General features: G+C 43.2%; 1 protein-coding gene across 2 annotated transcripts in view; it reads left to right on the top strand.

The window, feature by feature from the left end:
• Nucleotides 1–25,078, top strand: part of cep89 (centrosomal protein 89) — a 142,447-nt gene that overhangs the window by 58,522 nt on the left and 58,847 nt on the right. For both annotated transcript variants that reach the window (XM_041191545.1, XM_041191544.1), the window contains exons 14-16: nucleotides 4,669–4,784; nucleotides 6,355–6,535; nucleotides 17,567–17,734. In XM_041191545.1, coding sequence (XP_041047479.1) covers nucleotides 4,669–4,784; nucleotides 6,355–6,535; nucleotides 17,567–17,734 — 465 coding nt within the window. The remainder of the gene's footprint in view (nucleotides 1–4,668; nucleotides 4,785–6,354; nucleotides 6,536–17,566; nucleotides 17,735–25,078) is intronic.

Here is a 25,078-nt window from a genome sequence, read left to right as displayed (position 1 = left end):
AGTGAGAGGAGTTGAAGGAGAAATTGTTCAGTGTGAGAACAAGTTCAGCCAGACAGAGGAGAGTAGTGGTGGATGGGGATTGTTCGGGCCTCTGTTCGAGGAAGAAGCTAAGGGCCCTCAGACCATCCTGGTGGGGGATGGAGGTGTAGAGGGATTGGACGTCCATGGTGAAGAGGAAGCGGTTGGGGCCAGGGAACTGGAAATTGTTGATGTGACGTAAGGTGTCAGAGGAATCACGGATGTAGGTGGGAAGGGACTGGACAAGGGGAGAGAGAAGGGAGTCAAGATAACGAGAAATGAGTTCTGTGGGGCAGGAACAAGCTGAGACGATCGGTCTACCGGGGCAGTTCTGTTTGTGGATTTTGGGTAGGAGATAGAAGCGGGCCGTCCGAGGTTGGGAGACTATCAGGCTCTGGACCATGACCCCACCACTGAACATCAAGCCATTGTTTCCAGGACTGTCACTGACCTCATCTCCTCTGGGGTCTCCCTCCCACAGCTTCCAACCTGATAGTCTCCCAACCTCGGACGGCCCGCTTCTATCTCCTACCCAAAATCCACAAACAGAACTGCCCCGGTAGACCGATCGTCTCAGCTTGTTCCTGCCCCACAGAACTCATTTCTCGTTATCTTGACTCCCTTCTCTCTCCCCTTGTCCAGTCCCTTCCCACCTACATCCGTGATTCCTCTGACACCTTACGTCACATCAACAATTTCCAGTTCCCTGGCCCTAACCGCTTCCTCTTCACCATGGACGTCCAATCCCTCTACACCTCCATCCCCCACCAGGATGGTCTGAGGGCCCTTAGCTTCTTCCTCGAACAGAGGCCCGAACAATCCCCATCCACCACTACTCTCCTCCGTCTGGCTGAACTTGTTCTCACACTGAACAATTTCTCCTTCAATTCCTCTCACTTCCTCCAAATAAAAGGTGTGGCTATGGGTACCCGCATGGGCCCCAGCTATGCCTGTCTCTTTATGGGGTATGTGGAACATTCCTTGTTGCAGTCCTACTCCGGCCCCCTTCCACAACTCTTTCTCCGGTACATCGATGATTACTTCGGTGCCGCTTCATGCTCTCGTCAGGACTTGGAAAAATTTATTAATTTTGCTTCCAATCTCCACCCCTCCATCATTTTCACGTGGTCCATCTCTGACACTTCCCTTCCCTTCCTTGACCTCTCTGTCTCAATCTCTGGTGATAGACTGTCCACCAATATCCATTACAAACCCACCGACTCCCACAGCTATCTCAACTACAGCTCCTCACACCCCGCTTCCTGTAAGGACTCCATCCCATTCTTTCAGTTCCTTCGCCTCCGTCGCATCTGTTCCGATGATGCTACATTCAAAAACAGTTCCTCTGACATGTCCTCCTTCTTCCTTAACCGAGGTTTTCCACCCACGGTCGTTGACAGAGCCCTCAACCGTGTCCGGCCCATCTCCCGCGCATCCGCCCTCACGCCTTCTCCTCCCTCACAGAAACATGATAGGGTCCCCCTTGTCCTCACTTATCACCCCACCAGCCTCCGCATTCAAAGGATCATCCTCCGCCATTTCCGCCAACTCCAGCTTGATGCCACCACCAAACACCTCTTCCCTTCACCCCCCTTATCGGCATTCCGTAGGGATCGCTCCCTCCGGGACACCCTGGTCCACTCCTCCATCACCCCCTACTCCTCAACCCCCTCCTATGGCACCACCCCATGCCCACGCAAAAGATGCAACACCTGCCCCTTCACTTCCTCTCTCCTCACCGTCCAAGGACCCAACCACTCCTTTCAAGTGAAGCAGCATTTCACTTGCATTTCCCCCAACTTAGTCTACTGCATTCGTTGCTCCCAATGTGGTCTCCTCTACATTGGAGAGACCAAACGTAAACTGGGCGACCGCTTTGCAGAACACCTGCGGTCTGTCCGCAAGAATGACCCAAACCTCCCTGTCGCTTGCCATTTCAACACTCCACCCTGCTCTCTTGCCCACATGTCTGTCCTTGCCTTGCTGCATTGTTCCAGTGAAGCCCAACGCAAACTGGAGGAACAACACCTCATCTTCCGACTAGGCACTTTACAGCCTTCCGGACTGAATATTGAATTCAACAACTTTAGGTCGTAAGCTCCCTCCCCCATCCCCACCCCCTTTCTGTTTCCCCCTTCCCTTTTTTTTCCAATAAATTATAAAGATTTTCCTTTTCCCACCTATTTCCATTATATAAAAAAAAATAAAAAAAAAACCCCCACTAGAGTTATACCTTGAGTGCCCTACCATCCATTCTTAATTAGCACATTCGTTTAGATAACATCACCAACTTTAATTTTAACACCTATGTGTTCTATTGTACTATTGTCGTTGACATCTTTTGATGATCTGCTTCTCTCACTGCTTGTTTGTCCCTACAACCACACCCCCCCCCCACCTCTTTGTCTCTCTATCTCTCCGCCCCCCCCACACACACCTTAAACCAGCTTATATTTCAACTCTTTCTTGGACTCGCACGCAAGTTCTGTCGAAGGGTCATGAGGACTCGAAACGTCAACTCTTTTCTTCTCCGCCGATGCTGCCAGACCTGCTGAGTTTTTCCAGGTAATTCTGTTTTTGTTTTGGATTTCCAGCATCCGCAGTTTTTTTGTTTTTATCTCTGTGCTAAAAAATTTAGCCTGCAATAACTCCATTTAAAAGTTGTAACTGAAAGTTTAGACAAGTTGATATAGCTGTAAATATTTAACAATTCATATTTTAACTGAGTCCTACTCCAGAGGCCAAAGCACAAAATGTAATCTGACACTTCAGTGCAATACTGAGGGAGTGCTGTATTGGTGGAAGTGCTGTCTTTTGGATGAGCTGATAAGCCAAGATCTCATCTGTCTTTTCAAAAAAGGGCAAGGGAATTCTGCACAGCGCCTGAGCCAATATTTATCTCTCAAGCCAAATCATTGGAACAGATTATCTCGTCTTTATCACATTGCTGTGTGTGGGACTTTGCTGCCTGCAATTGGTTGGCCATTCCCAACACTACAACAGTGACTTTTTTTAAAAATTCATTCACAGGATGTGGGCTTTGCTGGCTGGGCCGGCATTTATTGCCCATCCCTAGTTGCCCTTGAGAAGGTGGTGGTGAGGTGCCTTCTTGAACCACTGCAGTACCTGTCGTGTAGGTATACCCACAGTGATGTTAGGAAGGGAGTCCCAGGGTTTTAACCCAGCAACAATGAAGGAACGGCGATATATTTCCATGTCAGGATGGTGAGTGGCTTGGAGGGTAACTGCCAGGTGGTGGTGTTCCCATGTGTCTGCTGCCCTTGTCCTTCTAGATGGTAGTGGTCGTAGTTTTGGAAGGTGCTATAGAAGGAGCCGTGGTGAATTCCTGCAGTGCATCATGTAGCTGCACTGCTGCTATTGTGCGTTGGCGGTGCAGGGAGTGAATGTTTGTGGATATGGTGCCAGTCAAGCCGGCTGCTTTGTCCTGGACGGTGACAAGCTTCTTGAGTGTTGTTGGAGCTGCACTCGTCCAGGCAAGTGGGGAGTATTCCATCACACCCTGACTTGTACCTTGTAGATGTTGGACAGGCTTTGGGGAGTCAGGAGGTGGGTTACTTGTTGCACTATTCCTAGTCTCTGACCTGCTCTTGTAGCCACAGTATTTATATGGCTAGTCCAGTTCAGTTCCTGGTCAATAATAACCCCCAGTATGTTGATAGTGGGGGATTCAGTGATGGTAATGCCATTGAACATCAAGGGGCGATGGTTGGATTCTCTCTTGTTGGAGATGGTCATTGCCTGATACTTGTGTGGTGCAAATGTTACTTGCCACTTGTCAGCCCAAGCATTGGTATTGTCCAGGTCTTGCTGCATTTGGACATGGACTGCTTCAGTATCTGAGGAGTGGTGAATGGTGCTGAATATTGTGCAATCATCAGCAAACATCCCCACTTCTGACCTTATGATGAAAGGAAGGTCATTGATAAAGCAGCTGAAGATGGTTGGGCTGACGACACTACCCTGAGGAACTCTTGCAGTGATGTTCTGCAGCTGATGACCTCCAACAAACACAACCATCCTCCTTTGTGCTAGGTATGACTCCAACCAGTGGAGAGTTTCCCCCCTGATTCCCATTGACTTCAGTTTTGCTAGGGCTCCTTGATGTCACACTCAGTCAAATTCTGCCTTGATGTCAAGGGCAGTCACTCTCCCCTCACCTCTGGAGTTCAGCTCTTTTGTCCATGTTTGAACCAAGGCTGCAATGAAGACTGTACTTTATAAGTACTTAATGGCAGTAATGTGGCTCACTAAATACTTGCTAGAAGTTACATATATATCTTCTGCAAGGAAAAGGAACATGTCCATGCATTGCACCTTTTTTTTTGAATTAAACAGCAGGGTAGGGGACAATAGTTCCCTGATGCATTCTCCATGGCAACATCTCGACCAATCAGAGTTGACTTGCCAACCAATCAGCACCCACTTCTCATCCAGTATAAATTGCTCCTTCTTTTGAAATTTGGGCATTCTTGCATCTGTCCTGATGAGTGCAACATGAAAAGCTTCAATAGCATTTTATTCCAGCAATAATAAAGAATTTGTAATCTCTTTTCAAGTAATGTTGCGTATAGTTTCTAGCTCGTGGTGCTGGATGCAGCACAATTCTTTCAATTTTGTTTGTCCTTCCAGGAATCAATTGCAGGATCAGGCAAAGTTGGTTTTGGAGGAAAACCAAATCTTAATGGAGCAACTTGAGATACAGCAAGCCAAAGGAAAAAGCAGTCATAACAGACATGTGCAGGAAGGTGAGCCCAGGCAAAAATAAAGCAGGAATTCTGATAATTAAATGAACTCTTTCTTATTTTAATAACTGTCCCAACCATCCACTTGGATTTCTTGAAGACTTTTCCATACTATCATGTGACTTACTTCAAGGAAAGGGGAGGTGAAGTATAATTGTTAATGAGTGGACTCTAGATTACCCCCTTCTGCCAGTTTTATTATACTCCAATGCCATTTTATCATGAAGAAAATGTTCCCTTCATGTTTTCTTAGCTGTTTCCCTTGACTTTTTATTTTGTTTATAATGTTTTAAAATACTCCTTCAACAATGCCTGACAGTTTCCAGATAATAGCAAAAAACTGCAGATGCTGGAAATCCAAAACAAAAACAGAAACAGAAATACCTGGAAAAACTCAGCAGGTCTGGCAGCATCGGCGGAGGAGAGCACAGTTGAGTCCTCATGACCCTTCAACAGAACTAAGTAAAAATAGGAAAGGGGTGAAATATAAGCTGGTTTAAGGGGGGGTGGGTGTTGTTGGGACAAGCAGCCAGTAATAGGTGGAGATAACCAAAAGCTGTCACAGACAAAAGAACAAAGAGGCGTTGAAGGTCCTCTACATTGGAGAGACCAAATGCAGACTGGGTGACCGCTTTGCAGAACACCTTTGGCCTGTCCGCAAGCATTACCCAGACCTCCCTGTTGCTTGCCATTTCAACACTCCACCCTGCTCTCTTGCCCACATGTCTGTCCTTGGCTTGCTGCATTGTTCCAGTGAAGCTCAACGTAAACTGGAGGAACAGCACCTCATCTTCCGACTAGGCACTTTACAGCCTTCTGGACTGAACATTGAGTTCAACAATTTTAGATCTTGAACTCCCTCCTCCATCCCCACCCCCTTCCCGTTTCTTCCCCCTCCTTTTTGTTTTTTCCAATAATTTATATAGATTTTTCTTTTCTCACCTATTTCCATTATTTTTAAATATATTTCCACCCATTGTTTATTTCTACCTTTTAATATTCCCCCACCCCCATTAGAGCTATCCGTACCTCATCTGTCTTGTCTTCTACTCTTAATTAGCACATTCCTTTAGATAATATCACCACCTTCAACACCTCTTTGTTAATTTGTCTGTGATAGCTTTTGGTTATCTCCACCTATTACTGGCTGCTTGTCCCAACAACAACCCCTCCCCCTTAAACCAGCTTATATTTCACCTCTTTCCTATTTTTACTTAGTTCTGTTGAAGGGTCATGAGGACTCGAAACGTCAACTGTGCTCTCTTCTGCCGATGCTGCCAGACCTGCTGATTTTTTCCAGGTATTTCTGTTCCTGACAGTTTCCAACTCAGTTCAACAGCAGACTTTGGTACATGCAGTTACGTTGTATATTTGAGTGTTTTAATATTTCAGAAATATGATCCATCCTACACTGCAACATACATCACCATTATCCCTACAGTTTTGGCTTCAGATTTGGTCCATCATGTTCTGGAGCTTTTCAGGCTATTGGTCACCACTTTGGTTTCCCATCAAACATGGTTTACCTTTTTTAAAAAAAGTTTCAATCTATATTTTCTTATTTTGATATTAGTGTCAAAATTGACCAAACAACTAATGTTGCTGGAAGCAGAGAAACAAAGTCAACAAGACGAGTTGCATGAGACTCAACAAGAGCTGAACAACCTTTGCTCAAAGTATGACCAACTAAAAGCAAGCCATGATGCCAAAGTGGGAGCTGATGAGCATACGACAATGGTGAATGACCTGAAAAGGTATATCTTTTTAAAACAATTTCTCAAATGCTTAAAATTTTCATTTATAAACCAAAAATCTGTAAGGTCTGCATATAGAATTGGGAGGGGTGTGTGAAGAACCATTTTAGGTTGACATTTTGTCAGATTGCTGTAGGATACATGGAATTGATCAAAGTACGGTGGTGATACGAAATCTTTAAAAAAATACATTTAAACTGCTCAAATAGAATTTCAAACAAGATGTGTCAAAATTCCTAAATAAAACTAGGGAATGATGGGAACGTATGGCAGGTATGCTGATACCTGCAAATATAGAAGTTAGGTTAATAAACTCAAATGTAGGATCTTGCCATACCCAATTCCATTGCTTTTGTCTGTACTTTCTTTTTGAAGGTTGGTTTTCTTAAATTGCGTGAAGTATTCTAAATGTGGCCTTACTAATGTAGGCCAGAATAACTCTTTTTAACTTGAAATCCAATGCACTCAAGATGAATAACTTTGCTTCAGATTGACTAGATTCATTGAAATATTTTGATCATATCCAAATCCTTCCTTCTAAAATAGTATCTGTTAGGTGGCATTGTTTCACCTTCCACTATGCATTAACTTGATTAATCTACTTTTAAAATCTATCTGCCTTTCCTTAGCCCATCTCCTTTATCTGTTCACATCAGTTTGAATAGTATTGATTCCCTTTACATTTGTCAACTGTCCACATTGCTTGGAGTTGTCAGCAAATGTTATATTACTAGAAATATCTAAACCTAGTGACCTCAGACTAAGCAGGTGTTGACCCTAGCTCAATTATCAAACAAGTCAAAAGTGAAGTAGAGGCAAAATGAACTGTACATACATTGCAGAAAGAATTGGATAGAATCACTGGATAAAGATAAGAACAAATGTGAAAGGAGTAGCCAGAGGAGCAGAGAGATCTAGACATAAGCATAACTGCAAACAAACTATAACAGTAAAATGTTCGTTCAGCAATTCAATAATAAAATGTCAGTCAGAAAATATGGAGCGCTGTTTTGGGTTGCATTAGAGTGCTTCAATTGGAGTTTGATGAGAGAGGGACTTTTAAGGGTTAATTTCTATCTAAAGTCTAATCTTTCTTTAATTTAGCAACTAACTAAAAGTTGCTCCTTGAGTCTGGAGAAGGTGAGTTTTCGTCTAGCTTTAAAACAGGGGTAATACAGGCTATGCTTGCAGCTGCAGATAGTTAATTAGTTAACTGGCTTAAACAGGTTTTCAGAAGCTAGATTCAGACAGCATAAAACAAGCCATCGATAGTGCTGCTTTTTTTTGCACTGGAGTGCTGCTTCAGGCTGCATTAGAGTGCTACAGTTGGAGTTTGGTGAAAGAGGCAGTTCACTGAAGAGGAAAGGAGGTGATCTTTCATTTTCAACTTTCCTCAGTAAGAAGAGCAGCGGCCTTGATAAGTAGGATCTGGTACATATTCTTCTGTCCTTAATATCATATAAGCTAGAGGAAGTAAAAGTAAAGGGAGTAATTTAAGGATGACCGGCAGACAGAGCAAAAGCTCTAGGCAGGTTGTGCAGGTGTTCCCTGGGACCATCTCCCTCTCCAACAAATTTTCTGTTTTGGATATTGTTGGGGAGAAGGTTTCTCAGGGGGATGCAGCAAGAGTCAAGTTCATGGCACCACAAGTGGCTTAGGTGCACGGGAGTGGGGGGGATGGTGTGGGAGAGCAATGGTGTTGGGGATTCTATCATAAGGGAAACAGATAGATGTTTGTGCAGCCACAGACGTGACACCAGAATGGTATGTTGCCTCCCTGGTGCCAGGGTCAAGGATGTCACTTAGGGCTGCAGGACATTCTGAAGGGGGAGGGTGAACAGCCATAGCTCATGGTCCTTATTGATACTGACAACATAGGTAAAAAGAGACTTGAGGTCCTGAAAGCAGAATAAAGGGAGCTAGGAAATAAATGAAAAAGCAGGACTTCAAAGGTAGTAATCTCTGGATTACTCCCAGTGCAAAGTGCTAGTGAGATCAGGAATAGGAGAATAGACCATATGCATGAGTAGCTGGAGAGATGGGGTAGGAGGGAGGGATTTAAATTCCTGAGGCATTAAGATTGATTCTGGGGAAGATGGGACCTGTACAAGCTGGACGGGTTGCACCCCAGCAGGACCAGGATCAATATCCTCGCAGGGGTATTCACTAGTACTGTGGGGAAGGGTTTAAACTAGATTGGCAGGGGGTTGGGAATCTGAAAAGGGAGACACAAGAGAGGGAAACAAAGATAGGAATGAAAGACACAAAAGTAGAAAGCAAAAATGGAAGGCAGAGGAAATAATGCTAGCAGCAAATAGGGCCATAGTACAAAAAAATGTGTAAATATGTTAAAAAGACAAGTCTAAAGGCACTGTATCTGAATGCATGGAACATTCGCAATGAAGTAGTGCAAATAGGTGTAAACGGGTAAGATATGATTGCGATTACAGAGACGTGGCTGTAGGGTGACCGAGGCTGGGAACTGAATATCCAAGGGTCCTCTATTTTGGACGGACAGGCAAAAAGAAAAAGGGGGTGGCATGGCATTGTTAATTGAGGATGAAATCAGTGTGATAGTAAGAGAGGATGTTGGCTTAGAAAATCTAGATGCAGAATTAGTCTGGGTGGAGCGAAGAAGCAACAAGGGGCGGAAAACATTATTGGGTGTTGTCTATAGGCTTACAAACAGTAATGATAAGTTTGGGGATGGAATTAAACAGGAAATTAGGGATGCATGTAACAAGGATGGTACAGCAATCATGGGTGACTTTAATCTACATATACACTGGGCAAACCAAATTAGCAATAACACTGTGGTGGATGAATTCCTGGAGTGTGTACGAGATGGTTTTAGACCAGTTTGTTGAGGAACTGACTAGGTAACAGGCTATCCTAGATTTGATATTGTGCAATGAGAAGGGGTTAATTAATAATCTTGTTGTGCGTGGTCCTTTAGGGAACATAACATAATAGAATTCTTTATTAGGATGGAAAGTGAAGTAGTCTGACCTGAAACTTGGGTCCTAAATCTTAACAAAGGAAACTACGAAGGTATGAGGCGTGAGTTGGCTAAGATAGATTGGGGAACTTCATTAAAAGGCATGATGGTGGATAGGCCATGGTTAATATTTAAGGAATGGATGTATGCATTGCAACAGTTATATATTCCTTTCTGGTGCAAAACCGCAACAGGAGAAGCAGCCCAACCATGGCTAACAAAAGAAATTAAGGATGGTATTAGATCCAAAGAGGAGACAGATAAAGCTGCTAGAAAAAGTAGCAAGCCTGAGGATTGGGAGCAGTTTAGAATTCAGCAAAGCAGGACCCAGAGCTTGATTAAGAGGGGAAAAATAGAATATGAGAGTAAACTTGCAAGGAACATAAAAGTGGACTGTAAAGGTTTCTATAAACATGTAAAAAGAAAAAGATTAGTGAAGACAAACGTAGGTCCCTTACAGCCTGAAACGGGAGAATTTATAATAGAGAACAAGAAAATGACAGAACAATTAAACAGCTACTTTAGTTCTGTCTTCACAGAGGAAAACACAAATAGCTTTCCAGAAATACTAGGGAACTAAGGGTCTAGTGAGAAGGAGGAATTGAAGGAAATTAGTATTACTAAAACAATAGTCCTGGAGAAATCAATAGGACCGAAGGCGGATATATCCGGGCCTGATAATCTACATCCCAGTGTACTGAAGGAGGCGGCCATAGAAATAGTGAATGTGTTGATCTTCTAAAATTCTGTAGATTCTGGAACAGCCCCAGCAGATTGGAGGGTGGCAAATGTAACCCCACTATTTAAAAAAGGAGGGAGGGAGAAATCAGCGAATTACAGACCAATTAGCCTAACCTCAGTGGTAGGGATAATGCTAGAGTCTATTATAAAGGATATAACAGGACACTTAGAAAATATCAACGGGATTAGATAAAGCCAACATGGATTTGTGAAAGGGAAATCATGTTTGACAAACCTACTGGAGTTTTTGAGGACGTAACTGGTAGAATAGATAAGGGAGAACCAGTGGATGTGGTGTTTTTGGATGTTCAGAAACCTTTTGATAAAATCCCACGTAAGAGGTCAGTGTGTAAAATTAAAGCATATGGATGGGGGGGTGGTAATACGTTGGCATGGATTGAGAACTGGTTAGCAGAAAGGAAACAGAGTAGGAATAAATGGGTCTTTTTTGGAGGTGCAGATGGTGACTAGTGGGGTACCGCAGGAATCGGTACTTGTGCCCCAGCTATTCACAATGTATATCAATGATTTGGATGAGGGAACCAAATGTAATGTTTGCTGACAACACAAAATCTGGTGGGAATGTGAGCGGTGAGGAGGGTGTTAAGAGGCTTGAAGGTGATTTGGACAGGTTGAGTGATTGGGCAAGCACATGGCAGATACAGTATAACGTGGCTAAGTGTGAAGTTATGCACTTCCGTAGCAAAAGCAGAATGGCAGGATATTATTTAAGTGGTGATAGATTGGGAGATGTTGATTTACAAAGGGACCTGGGTGTCCTTGTACACCAATCACTGAAAGCAAGCATGCAGACACAGGAAGCTGTTTGGAATGCAAATGGTATGTTGGCCTTCATTGCGAGGGTGCTTGAGTACAGAATCAAGGATTCTTACTGCAACTGTACAGGGCCTTGGTGAGACCACACCTAGAGTATTGTGTGCAGTTTTGGTCTCCTTACCTAAGAAAGGATATACTCAGCATAGACGGAGTTCAGCGATGGTTCACCAGACTGATTCTTGGGATGGCAGGATTGACGTATGAGGAGAGATTGAGCCGACTAGGCCTGTATTCACTGGAGTTTAGAAGAATGAGAGGGGATCTTATTAAAAGGTATAAAATTCTGACAGGGATGGACAGACTGGATGCAGGGATGAATGACCTACTCCTGCTCCTAATTTCTATGTTTCTATATGAGAACCTTAAAGACTGGCTTGAACCAGGCTGAACACAGAATATTAGTTTGGCTCCAGCTGGAGTATTGTGGCGGAAATAGCGGAGGATGATCCTTTGAACGCGGAGGCTGGTGGGATGATAAGTGAGGATAAGGGGGACCCTATCATGGTTCTGGGAGGGAGGGGAAGGTGTGAGGGCGGATGCGCGGGAGATGGGCCGGACACGGTTGAGGGCCCTGTCAACCACCGTGGGTGGAAAACCTTGGTTAAGGAAGAAGAAAGACATGTCAGAGGAACTGTTTTGGAAAGTGGCATCATCAGAACAGATGCGATGGAGGCGAAGGAACTGAGAGAATGGGATGGAGTCCTTACAGGAAGCAGGGTGTGAGGAGCTGTAGTCGAGGTAGCTGTGGAGTCAGTAGGCTTGTAATGAATATTGGTGGACAGTCTATCACCAGAAATTGAGACTGAGAGGTCAATGAAGGGAAGGGAAGTGTTTCATCTTCCTCTCTCTCCCAGAACAATGATAGGGTCCCCCTTGGCCTCACTTATCACACCACCAACCTCCGCATTCAAAGGATCATCCTCTGCCATTTCCACCAAGTCCAACATGATGCCACTACCAAACACATCTTCCCTTCACCCCCCTGGCGGCTTTGCACAGGGATCGTTCCCTCCGGGACACCCTGGTCCACTCCTCCCTCACCCCATACACCTCAACCCCCTCCCATGGCACATTCCCATGCAACTGCAGAAGGTGCAACACCTGCCCCTTTACTTCGCCCCTCCTCACCGTCCAAGGGCCCAAACACTCCTTTCAAGTGAAGCAGCATTTCACTTGCACTTCCCTCAATTTAGTCTATTGCATTTGCTGATCCCAATGCGGTCTTCTCTACATTGGAGAAACCAAATGCAGACTGGGTGACCGCTTTGTGGAACACCTTCGGTCTGTCCACAAGCATGACCCAGACCTCCCTGTTGCTTGCCATTTCAACACACCACCCTGCTCTCATGCTCACTTGTCCGTCCTTCGCCTGCTGCAATGTTCCAGTGAAGCTCAAACTGGAGGAACAGCACCTCATCTTCCGACTAGGCACTTTACAGCCTTCCAGACTTAATATTGAGTTCAACAATTTCAGATCATGAACTATCTCCTCCATCCCCACCCCCTTTCCGATCCCCCTTTTTCCAATAATTTATAATTTTTTTACAACCATATTTTTTCTTTTCCCTTCTACTTTTAAATTTATTTTGATCTATCGTTTCATCTCTACCTTTTAGCCCATTTCGATTCCTTTCCCCCACCCCACCTGCACTAGGGCCATCTGCCACTAGCTTGCTTCCCTTAATGTCCCCATTAGCACATCCTTTAGATAATATCCCCACCGTCAACACCCCTTTGTCCTTTGTCTATGACATCTTTGGCAGTCTCTTCTTGGCCTCCACCTATCACTGGCCCCCTATAGAGCTCTCCTGTCCCACCCTGTTCTACCAGCTTATATTTCATCTCATTTCTATATGTCTTAGTTCTGATGAAAGGTCATACGGACTCGAAACGTCAACTGTATCCCTTTCTGCAGATGCTGTCAGAACTGCTGAGTTTTTCCAGGTATTTTTGTTTTTGTTCTAGATTTCCAGCATCCGCAGTATTTTGCGTTTATAATAGCTTAGTAAACATGCGTTTAGACAGGAAGATCCAGTATAATCAACCTCCTTGAAATTTTTGAAGAAGTGACGTTTCAGGTGGATAGTGGTAAACTTTATGAAATATTGTACCTGGACTTCTGATTGGTGGAAGAAGGAATGCTGGCCAGAAGAACTCCCTGGTCTCTTTGAAGAGTGTAATGGAATCTTCTATATCCACTTGAACCACAAGATTAGGCAGACAGGGCCTCTGACATTGCAGGGCAGATTTTCTACTTACCACTGATGTTGTAGATTAACTATCCATTATATAAGTCAACTGCTTTTCATTTCCTTGGCTTTAAATTGAAATGAAAGCTGGGCAATTTCTATGACGAGCGATTGATCTGACATACCAGCTTTACACCTGAGCAACATATTTACCATCTGTTCGTCAGCTGAAAAGTGCCACCTCTGACCAACACTCTCAAAGAACTGCACTGAAGTATGAACCTAGATAATGTACTGAAGTCTTGACCTATCTAATGGCCAAAGAGATTGGTCTAATTATCGGAACTTAGTCCTAATTGAACTTTGTTTCATAAAAGTGTTTAAACAAATACGGTGAGGCAAGGGGAACGAAATGGAGGGGAGGTGATGGCATAGTGGTATTGTCATTGGATTAGTAATTCAGAGACCTGGAGTAATGCTCTGGAGTCCTGGGTTTGAACCAACCATGGGAACTCAATAAAAATTTGGAATTAAAAGTCTAATGATGACCATGAAACTATTGTCAATGGTAAAAACCCATCTGGTTCACTAATGTCCTTTAGAGGAAGGAAATCTGACCCACAGCAATGTGTATGACTCTTAAATGCCCTCTGAAATAGCCTAGTAAGCCACTCAGTTGTATCAAACCGCCTCAAAAAAGGAATGAAACCGGATGGACCTCCCGGCATCGACTTAGGCACCGGAAACGACAACGGCAAACCTGTTGAACCCCTAACATCTGGGGGCTAGAGCCAAAATTGGGAGAGCTGTCTCACAGACCAGTCAAGCAACAGCCTGACATAGTCATCCTCACGGAATCATACCTTATATCCCAGACACCACCATAACCATCCCTGTGTATGTCCTATCCCACCGGCAGGACAGACCCAGCAGAGGTGGCGGCACAATGGTATACAGTCGGGAGGGAGTTGCCCTGGGAGTCCTCAACATCGACCCCGGACCCCATGAAGTCTCATGTCTTCAGGTCAAACGTGGGCAAGAAAACCTCCTGCTGATTACCATGTACCGTCCTTCCTCAGCTGAACACCATTTGGAGGAAGCACTGAGGGTGGCAAAGGTGCAGAATGCACTCTGGGTGGGGGACTTCAATGTCCATCACTAAGAGTGGCTCGGTAGCACCACTACTGACCGAACTGGCCAAGTCCTAAAGAACATAGCTGCTAAACTGGGTTTGTGGCAGGTGGTAAGGCAACCAACAAGAGGGAAAAATGTACTTGACCTCATCCTCACCAACCTGCCTGCCGCAGATGCACCTGTCCATGACAGTATCAGTAGGAGTGACCACCACATAGTCCTTGTGGAGTTGAAGCCCACCTTCACATTGAGGATACCCTTCATTGTGTTGTGTGGCACTACCACTGTGCTAAATGGGATAGATTTCGAACAGATCTAGCAGCTCAAGACTTGGCATCCATGAGGTGCTGTGGGCCATCTACAACAGCAGAATTGTACTCAAACATAAACTGTAACCTCATGGCCCGGCATATCCCCCACTCTACCATTACCGTCAAGCCAGGGTATCAACCCTGGTTTAATGAAGAGTGCAGGAGCAGCACAGGACAAAAATGAGGTGCTGACCTGGTGAAGCTATAACACAGGACTACTTGCGTGCCAAACAGAATAAGCAACAAGTGATAGAGCTAAACGATCCCACTACCAGTGGATCAGATCTAAACTCTGCACTCCTGCCACATCCCGTCGTGAATGGTGGTGGACAGTTAAACAACTCACTGGAGGAGGAGGCTCCACAAATATCCCCATCCTCAAATGATGGAGGAGCCCAGCACATCAGTGCAAATGTTAAGGCTGAAGCATTTGCTACAATCTTCAGCCAGAAGTGCCGAACAGATGATCCATTTTGACCTCTTCCGCAGGTCCCCAGCATCATAGATGCCAGTCTTCAGCCAGTTCAATTCACACCACATGATATCAAGAAACGGCTGAAGGCACTGGATATTGCAAAGACCATGGGCCCTGACAACATTCCAGCAATAGTACTGAAGACTTGTGCTGCACAACTTGCTGTGCTCCTAGCCAAGCTGTTCCAGTACAGCTGCAACATTGGCATCTACCCGGCTGTGTGGAAAATTGTCCAGGCATACCCTGTACACAAAAAGCAGGACTAATCCAACCCGGCCAATTACTGCCTCATCAGTCTACTCTCAACCATCAGTAAAGTAATGGAAGGAGTCATCAACAGTGCTGTCAAGCGGCACTTGCTTAACGATAACCTGTTCACTGATGCTCATTTTGGATTCTGCCAGGGCACTCAGCTCCTGACCTCATTACAGCCTTTGTTCAAACATAGACAAAAGAGCTAAACTCCTGAGTTGAGGTGAGAGTGACTGTCCTTGACATTAAGGCCACATTTGACTGAGTGTGGCATCAAGGAGCCTAAGCAAAACTGGGGTCAATGGGAATCGGGGAAAACTCTCCACTGGCTGGAGTCGTACCTTGCACAAAGGAAGATGGCTGTGGTGTTGGTGGTCAATCATCACAGCTCCAAGACATCACTTCAGGAGTTCCTTAGGGTAGTGTCCTTGGCCCAACCATCTTCAGTTGCTTCATCAATGACCTTCCTTCCATCATAAGGTCAGAAATGGGGATGTTCGTGATGATTGCACAATGTTCAGCAGCATTTGCAACTCCTCTCCTACTGAAGCGGTCCATGTCCAAATGCACCAAGACCTGGACAATTTCCAGGCTTGGGTTGACAAGTGGCAAGTAACATTCGTGCCACAGAAGTGTCAGGCAATGACCGTCTTCAATAAGAGAGAATCTAACCATTGCCCCTTGACGTTCAATGGCATTACCATCACTGAATCCCCCACTATTAACAGCCGGGGGGTTACCATTGGCCAGATATTGAACTGAACTAACCGTATAAATACTGTGGCTACAAGAGCAGGTCAGAGGTTGGGAATCCTGCGATGAGTAACTCATCACCTGACTCCCCAAAGCCTGTCCACCATCTACAAGGCGCAAGTCAGGAATGTGATGGAATACTTTCCACTTGCCTGGATGAGTGCAGCTCTCACAACACTCAAGAAGCTTGACACCGTCCATGACAAAGCAGCCTGCTTGATTGGCACCACAACCACAAACATTCACTTGCTCCACCACCAATGCACAGTGGCAGCAGAGTATACCATCTACAAGATGCATTGCAGGAATTCACCAAGGCTCCTTAGGCAGCACCTTCCAAACCTACGACTGCTACCATCATGGGCAGCAGGCACATGGGAACACCACATGGAAGTTCCCCTCCAAGCCACACACCACCCTGACTTGGAAATATATTGTCGTTCCTTCACTGTTGCTGGGTTAAAATCCTGGAAATTCCTCCCTAACAGGACTGTGGGTGTACCTACACCACATGGACTGAAGTGGTTCAAGAAGGCAGTTCACCACCACCTTCTCAAGGGGAACTAGGGATGGGCATTAAATGCTGGCCCAGCCAGCGAAGCCCACATCCTGGGAATGAATAAAAAAAAATGTGATGAGGAAGCAGAATAGAATGTAAGAAGAACAGGAAGTGGAGGAAGGAATAGAAAAACACATTAAAGAGGAGATGGTGTAAAAGGAATAAGACTATTGAGCAGAGAGTTGCAGGTTTGGGTAGTGTGTATAAAAATGTAAAAAATACTTTTAGGGAAAAGAATTGAGCTGAAAGCAAAAATTGTAATGGGACATAGTAATATTACCAGAGAAGTAGCTTAGGTTAGGGCACAATTTGGAGCTGAAAATTCCCGTGAAGAACCACTGAAATCAAGTTTGAAGTATCAATTTTTTAAAAATGAGTTTTTTTGTTGAAAAAATCATAGGAAAAACTGAATTCCAACAAACACAGGTAAATTTGAAGAAAATTAATAAAAGTATTTTCTTTTTATTTTTTGCATTTTTAAAGCTTAAGAAATTAAGTAAGGAACTTGAAGAAAGAGCATAGTTCAACTAAATGACAGTCCACACAACTATTTACAGTTGGTGGCCACATTTTCAAGGGATTTGCCATCAGGCTCGTACTTAAACCCCAGATAAAAAGTAAAATTAAAGAACCTATGTTTATTTTTATGGCTCAACCATTTAACTGCCACAAGTTGTGTATTCAGTAAATATGCTTTGGTGTGTGAACTGAGGCAGCCTATCAGTTATTACCTCAGTCTCTAGGGTACTATCAGTAGTGTGGTTATTGTTTCTTTCTGTTAGAAAACTGCAGCTGGAACAAGAGAAACAGCATGCCGAAATGGAGGAATTGATGGGAAGAATTGCATCTTTGCAAGCTGAGAAAAAGAGCCTACTCTTTGAAAAGACAGAATTAATAGCTGACAATAAGACTTTAGAAGCAGAGCTGCAAGTATCACAGAAGTCAAACAGGTACAATAGAGAAATAGGTAACCAATACATTTATTTTGAACTATAAATGCATTCTACTGAGATAATTAAAATTTCTAAATTTTGATTCTAATTCATGTGGTAAATATTTTGAAATGAAATTTTTTGAGATTTTTATATCCTTGGTATATCTGATTTTGTTTTCTCAGTTTCACCTTTTATATGTCCTCTGTTTCCCTAAAGGTGCTCACTCCAGATGGAGTATTGTTCATTTGTGCAGGTAACCTTATTACACCTTGACATAATATTGTAGGCCATTATGCTTTTACGTGATACTGTTCTCACCTGACCAACCACCTATTTGTACAATTCGTGGCTTGCTAAACCATGTATAGAGGACATCGAGGGTCACATGTATGCCACATAGGATAAAAATGTTAGGTTCTATTCCCTGAAGTATACGACTGGACCATTTGGGATTTTGTACAAAATGCCATGAAAGGATTTGAATTTATGGACTCCAGGTTGCTAGCCAGCTATAACCACCAAAGCTGCAATCTGACCTAACACCCCCACTTCTGATTAAATATTTTTTTACGAGCAAGGAGCAGCTTTAGGCCGTTCAGCCCCTTGAGCTTGCTCCACCATTTAATAAGATCATGGCTGATCTGTCAATAACCTGAAATCTGCATCCCACTTACCCCCGATAACCTATCACCCTTGCTTTCCAAGAATCTATCCACCTCTGCCTTAAAAATATGCAAAGACTCTGCTTCCACCACCTTTTCAGGAAGAGAGTTCCAAAGACTCATGACCCTCTTGAGTGAAAAAATGTTGCCTCATCTGTTTTAAATGGGTGACCCCTTATTTTTAAACAGTGACCCCTAGTTCTAGATTTTTCCATAAGAGGAAGCATCTTCTCCACATCCACCCTGTCAAGACTCCCTCAGGATCTTATATGTTTCAATCAAGTTGCCTCTTATTCTTCTAAACCCCAGCGGATACAAGTCTAGTCTGTCCAACATTTCCTCATAAGACAACCCACCCATTCCAGATATTAGTCTGGTAAACCTGCTCTGAACTGCTTCCAATGCATTTACATCCTTCCCTAAATAAGGCACTGTACACAATACTTCAAATGTGGTCTTACTAGTGCCCTGTACAAGTGAAGTATAACCTCCCTACTTTTGTATTCAATTCCCCTTGCAATAAATGATAACATTCTATTAGCTTTCCTATTTACTTGCTGCATTTGCATTCTAGTCTTTTGTGATTCATAAACTAGGACACCCAGATCTCTCTGCACCTCAGAACTCTGCAATCTCTCACCATTTAGATAATATGGTTCTCTTTTATTCTTCCTATCAAAATGGACAATTTCACATTTTCCCACATTATACTCCATTTGCAGATCTTTGCCCACTCAATTAATCTATCTATACATTTTTGTAGCCTCCTTATGTTCTCTTCATAACTTATTTTCCTACCTATCTTTGTGTCATCAACAAATTTGGCAACCATTCCTTCAATCCTGTCATCCAAGTCATTTATATAAATTATAAATAGTTGAAGTCCCAGCACTGATCCCTGTGGCATACCACTCGTTACAACTTGCCAACCTGAAAAAGACCCATTTATGCCTACTCTCTGCTTCCTGTTAGCCAGCCAATCTTCAAGCCATGCCAATATGTTACCCCCTATACCATGAGCTTTTATTTTCTGCAATAAATTTGATGTGGCACTTTATCAAATGCCTTCTGGAAATCTAAGTACAGTACGTCCACCAGTTCCCCTTTAGCCACGGCACATGTTACTTCTTCAAAGAACTCCAATAAGTTGGTTAAACATAATTTCCCTTTCACAAAACCATGTTGACTCTGCCTGATGACCTTGAGCTTATCCATGTAACTTGCTATAACTTCTTTAATAATAGCTTCTAATATTTTCCCAATGACAGATGTTAAGCTAACTGACCTGTAGTTTCCTGCTTTCTGTCTCCCTCCCTTTTTGAATAATGGAGTTACAATTGCTATCTTCCAATCTAATGGGACCTTCCCCGAATCTAGGGAGTTTTTGAAAATTAAAACCAATACATCATCTATCTCACTGGGCATTTCTTTTAAGACCCTAGGACGTGGGCTCTTGTCACCCCGCAGTTCCAATTATTTACTCAGTACCACTTCCCTGGTGATTGTAATTTTCCTGACTTCCTTCCCACTTTCATTTCCTGTTTTATAGCTGCTTCTGGAACATTACTTGCACCAGTTTCCACTATAGAGGATACAAAGTACCTGTTCAATTTATCTGCCATCATCTTGTTTTCCATTTTCAGTTCTCCAGTCTCTCATTCTATAGGATCAATGCTCACTTTGTTAACTCTTTTTTATATATGTTTATTAACCTCACCACAGTTGCTAGACTATTTGAATCTTAGGAATAGAATAAACCTTAGTCACTTACCAAATACTTACCAAATAAGTAGCTTCTTCTCCTATAGCAGAGTATGACCACTTCCTAAAGGCTGAGAAAATTAGAAAGCAAAAGAAGCACCTCTTTCCCTTCCTTACCCAACTCCCTTAATTACCCAACTCCTAGCACTCGATTCTAAGTCGCTTCCAGGTGATTGACAGTTAACTGCCACTAAGACAGTGCCTATTTAACTAGACTACTCAACTTAAAGGCTGTTAATTCTGGGTTGTTAGTTCTAGATCAGAACCTGATTCATTCTCCAAAATTAAACTTGAAAAAGATTTACCAGTTGAATTCCCACTTTTTATGCTTGCTTGTACCTGTCCTTTTCTTTAAATATTCTAAATTTGATGGAACAATGATCACTGTTCCCCCAAATGTTCTCCCACTGAAATGTGCCACTCTTCATTCCCCAGAACTACATCCAACACTGCTTCCTTACTCATTGGATGAAAACACACTGGTTAAGAAAGTTCTCTTGTACGCACTTCAGAAATTCCTCCCCTCTACCTATTACACTGTCACTTATCCCAATCAATGTTAGGAAACATTATCCAAGCTCGCTAATATAGGGTGAGGAAAATTTGCATTATCACTACTCTATGATTCTTGCTGTGATCTGCCTTCAAATTGGCCCCTCTATATCTTTCTCTCTATTTGGTGGCCTATAGTATGCACCCAGTAGAGTAATAGCTCCTCTTTTGTTCTTTAATTCTAATTTCTGACTTTGGCCCCTTCTCCAGTGCAATAATAGTTTCTTTGATCAATACTGCCATCTCGTCCTTCCTTTTTGTTCCTTCCCTATCTTTCTTAATACTGTGTAATCAAGAATTCCAAGTTCTGAATCTGCCCCTCTTTGAGCCATATTTGTTTTGCTGCTAAACCACAGTCCCAAGTGGTGACTTTTGCCTGTACCTCACCAACTTTATTAACCACTCTCCATGCATTTACGTACATGTACTCGAAATCCATCTTAGCCTCTTTGCTTTTGCCCCCTGACTGATTCCTCCTATTTCTGAATTGTTCTTTACTCCTGTGATATTTCTCTGGGCACCTTGTTTCTGCTCATTAATATCTCATCCTGGCACCCATTGTTATATTCCTGAATGCCTGGTGGTGAAACGTAGGACTGGAGCCACTCTTTACAAACTTTTATAGGCTTTTATTTACAGAGATACATGTTACAAATATGCACCTCCTAACCCAACCATCATAGTTTGTCTGTTGCTATCTGTACCTATTTTGAAGTAACTGTAAATGACTAAGAGCCCCATATGAAAGCTGGATGCTGAGAAATTCCTGGAACTCACATTCCAGGGCAAGGTCAACCCACACCTACAAAGGGTTCAGGAGAATACTAAATGCGTGATCATTGGCATGTTAGGAAGTTGAAGGCAGTTCAGGAGTCCTCTCAATTAAACTGTTTTTCAGCACTGAATACTACAGAGGGTGACGGCACCTTGAGGGAATCGGGGGGCACAGCAAAGTATATAAATGCAGTGGTCACAGGGAATTTGATAGTTGGGATAGACAAACAGAAATTTCTTTAGCCGCTGACCTGAGATAAGTCTACATAATCATTGTGATGGTCTGCTTGAACTGATTTCATAGCTATGCTTGAAGATCCAGGGAAGCAGGCACTTTCTCCATGGCAAATATCATCGTAACGCTCTGTGACATCCATCAACAAATGTTTGTGCTGCTTTCCTCCATCCTCTCTGCTCTTTTGGAGAGTATCGCAATGTCTGCCAATAAATCAGAAATTTGCTGCTTCCCCTCTCTGATTCTCTTTTCATCAATGGCTCCTGGGGTTTAGCATCTCTGTCAAGCTGAGCAGAGCTTGAAGAGGAGTATGTCCATCAACGTAGACTCTTCCTGCCACCAGTTTTGTTCGCGCTCACTTATAAACTATGATTCACCATGTGAGAGCCCATGTGTCTGTCTAACAGGAGCCATTGAATTGTGACTATTCACACATGAAGGCCCTGGTAATGAGAAGAAAAGGATATGAATTATTACTGGTAATGTAACAATGTAGCCAGTATAGTATAGTTTCTCTTATCATTTTTCACTTACTGTTGAAATCAAGTCACCATGTTTCAGTCTCTGTGGGTCAGCGGTATTTAATTATATCACCAGACAGCTGCAAAATCTCAGTCTCTCCATCTCCAATTGCCAGGGATGCAAAGATGTCACTGATCTACATTGCCTGTCCCTTGTGTTAGCTGCACAATCTGTGGCAGGCCATGCCGAATGCTTTCCCCTTCCCATGTGTTTTGTTCTCTCTTCTCTTGCAATGGGGAGAAGAAGAGACCTATGAGTGGCTGTAAGGATATATGTTCACCAGATGGAATCAATGAATTCTATCAGGATGATGCATCACATTGCATAAGGTTTGTGGTGAGTTGTAGACTTGGGTGGATAAATAAGATGCAAAAAAATGCATAGAAACTGAACAATGGGTACTCTTGAAACTGAAGTGGCTCCAAGGCGTAATATAATGGAGTATGTCACGACTCACTGGGGATAGTGCGCTGCGATATCAAGCCCCACTGCTTCCCAAGCTGCAACAAATGTGAAAAGGTTTGATCAACCCACCTAATTGTTTAATTTAGGTTAACAGAATACAAGCACCAGGTTTTTAAACTTAATAAGTAAATAACTATACATTGAACAAATTGTCTTTAAACAGTGGCAAAAGAAAGAAATATGAACTGCCAATTTCTAACTCTATAACCTAAACTGTACCCCTTCTTAAATCTCTATACATGCACATACAAGACACATAAAAATATGGATTTTAAGAGTGGGATAAAACAATTCAAAAGCACCAGTTCCGGAGTACAAGATTCGATGGGCTGATTTTGATCAATGTCTTCCAAATCCCTTTCAGTTCTTTGTTGATGACACAAGATGGTCTTCCAGCACTTTCAATCTTTAGTTCACTGGTTGAGCACTTGCTTTTCAATGTCTCTGACAGTGATTTTCCTCTTTGCCTCTTGACAGGGGTCTTCAGAGAGAGAGAGAGAGAGTAGGAAAAAGCCAGCTAGCTACAATTGTACAATTATTGGAATCTTACACATACAGGAGAGGGAGGCTTTAGATATTTTTCCTTTCAGGCTAGGAGCTTTCTGCTGCACTGCTCTCACACAAATCCTGGTCACCCGGTCAGGAACCAATTAAAATGTTGTTGCCAGGCAGCTCCCTTGGTCCAGGACTCCTTTCCAGCACCACCCTGTCTTTCTTGGCACACTCTGTTCCAGGACTGCAACATTGTATATATCTCTCATCCTGTTCCAGTGGACATGTCTTTCAAACTGCAGCTATTGTAATTTTAATTCACAGTCCAATAGAAAATAAAAAGATATGTTTTTTTACAATTATACTTGACAAAACAGAGTGAAAGGGAGTGTGCACTACAGGATGCAACTGCACTCACCTTTCCTGACTCGATTATGTCATTAAAGTGCTCCCTGCACTGGATCCAGGAAAGGGAAATAATGGTCCTGTTGCTGATGTCCTCAGCCACCTTCAACCATACTTACTTGGTGACAACAGGAGGTTCTTTCTCCCGTTGTTGGGGGCAATAATCTCCTTCCAGTTCCTCACTGCACCCAGTAATACATTGAGTGATATTTAGTTAAACTGTGATTTAGTCCTTGACTGTCCTCTGAGTTCACCTTTTAATATTCATGACCTCTTTGCATAAACTTCTAACTTTATCAAATGCCACCTTTGAATCAGCCCTTTAATAGTCGAGTTGAGATCGTGTCATGTGGGACGTACCACTTCAGCTGTCATACATTGGAAGTAATGTTGAAATTGCGCCAAAACCAACATGTCGAAATTTCTTCTGGATTTTACGCCTGCTATTGCCCCACTCAAAAACTGCCTGTTGGTTATTGTCAAGCTTAAGGCTTTGGCAGCAGTTCCGAGTTAGAAGCAGGAACAATCAAATGCATTTATGCAGTGTCTTTAATGTAATAAAAACTTCTACAATGCATCACAAAGGCATGAAGAAGAGCAAACGTCGAGTGAAAGAACGAAAGATTAAGATTGATGGCAAAATCTTTATTAAATAGTTATGTTTTTAAGTGGAAGGAGGGTCTGCTAAGAAGCGAAGATAGAAACTAGCAGCGCCTTAAGGAGAAAATTCTTGATGCTGAGGCTTAGACAGCTGAAAGCACAGTTGCCATTGCTGTGAAGGGTGGAAGGAAGTACAAGAAGCTAGAGTCAGAGGAGCAGAGTTCAGGGAAGTTGTAAGGCTGAAGGATGTTATTGAGATTGTGAGGGGCAAGGTCATGGTGGGATTTAAATATAGAAAATAAATTTTAAACTTGAGGGATTGAGGAGCTTACAGCCAAGTGAGATAGGCGAATGGAAGTTGGATCAAGGTTGAATCGGTAGTTATGAAGACAAATGCAATGTTGGCATTTATTTCGAGAGGACTAGAATATAAAGGCAGGGCTGTGCTGCTGAGGCTTTATAAGGCTCTGGTCAGACCACATTTAGAATATTGTGAGCAATTTTGGGCCCCATATCTCAGGAAGGATGTGCTGGCCCTGGTGAGGGTCCAGAGGAGGTTCACAAGAATGATCCCAGGAATGAAAGGTTTAACATATGAGGAACATTTGAGGATTCTGGGTCTACACTCGATGGAGTTTAGGAGGATGAGGGGGGATCTGATTGAAACTTACTGAATACTGAAAGGCCTAGATAGAGTGGTCGTGGGGAAGATGTTTCCATTAGTAGGAGAGACTTGGACCCAAGGGCACAGCCTCAGAGTAAAGGGAAGGCCTTTTAGAACAGAGATGAGGAGAAACTTCTTTAGCCAGAGAGTGGTGAATCTATGGAATTCATTGCAATAGAAGGCTGTGGAGGCCAGGTCTTTGAGTGTATTTAAGACCGAGATAGATA

The sequence above is a fragment of the Carcharodon carcharias genome, chromosome 7, assembly GCF_017639515.1.
Source record: "Carcharodon carcharias isolate sCarCar2 chromosome 7, sCarCar2.pri, whole genome shotgun sequence".
Taxonomy (NCBI): domain Eukaryota; kingdom Metazoa; phylum Chordata; class Chondrichthyes; order Lamniformes; family Lamnidae; genus Carcharodon; species Carcharodon carcharias.
This window is presented reverse-complemented; position numbering and strand designations above follow the sequence as displayed.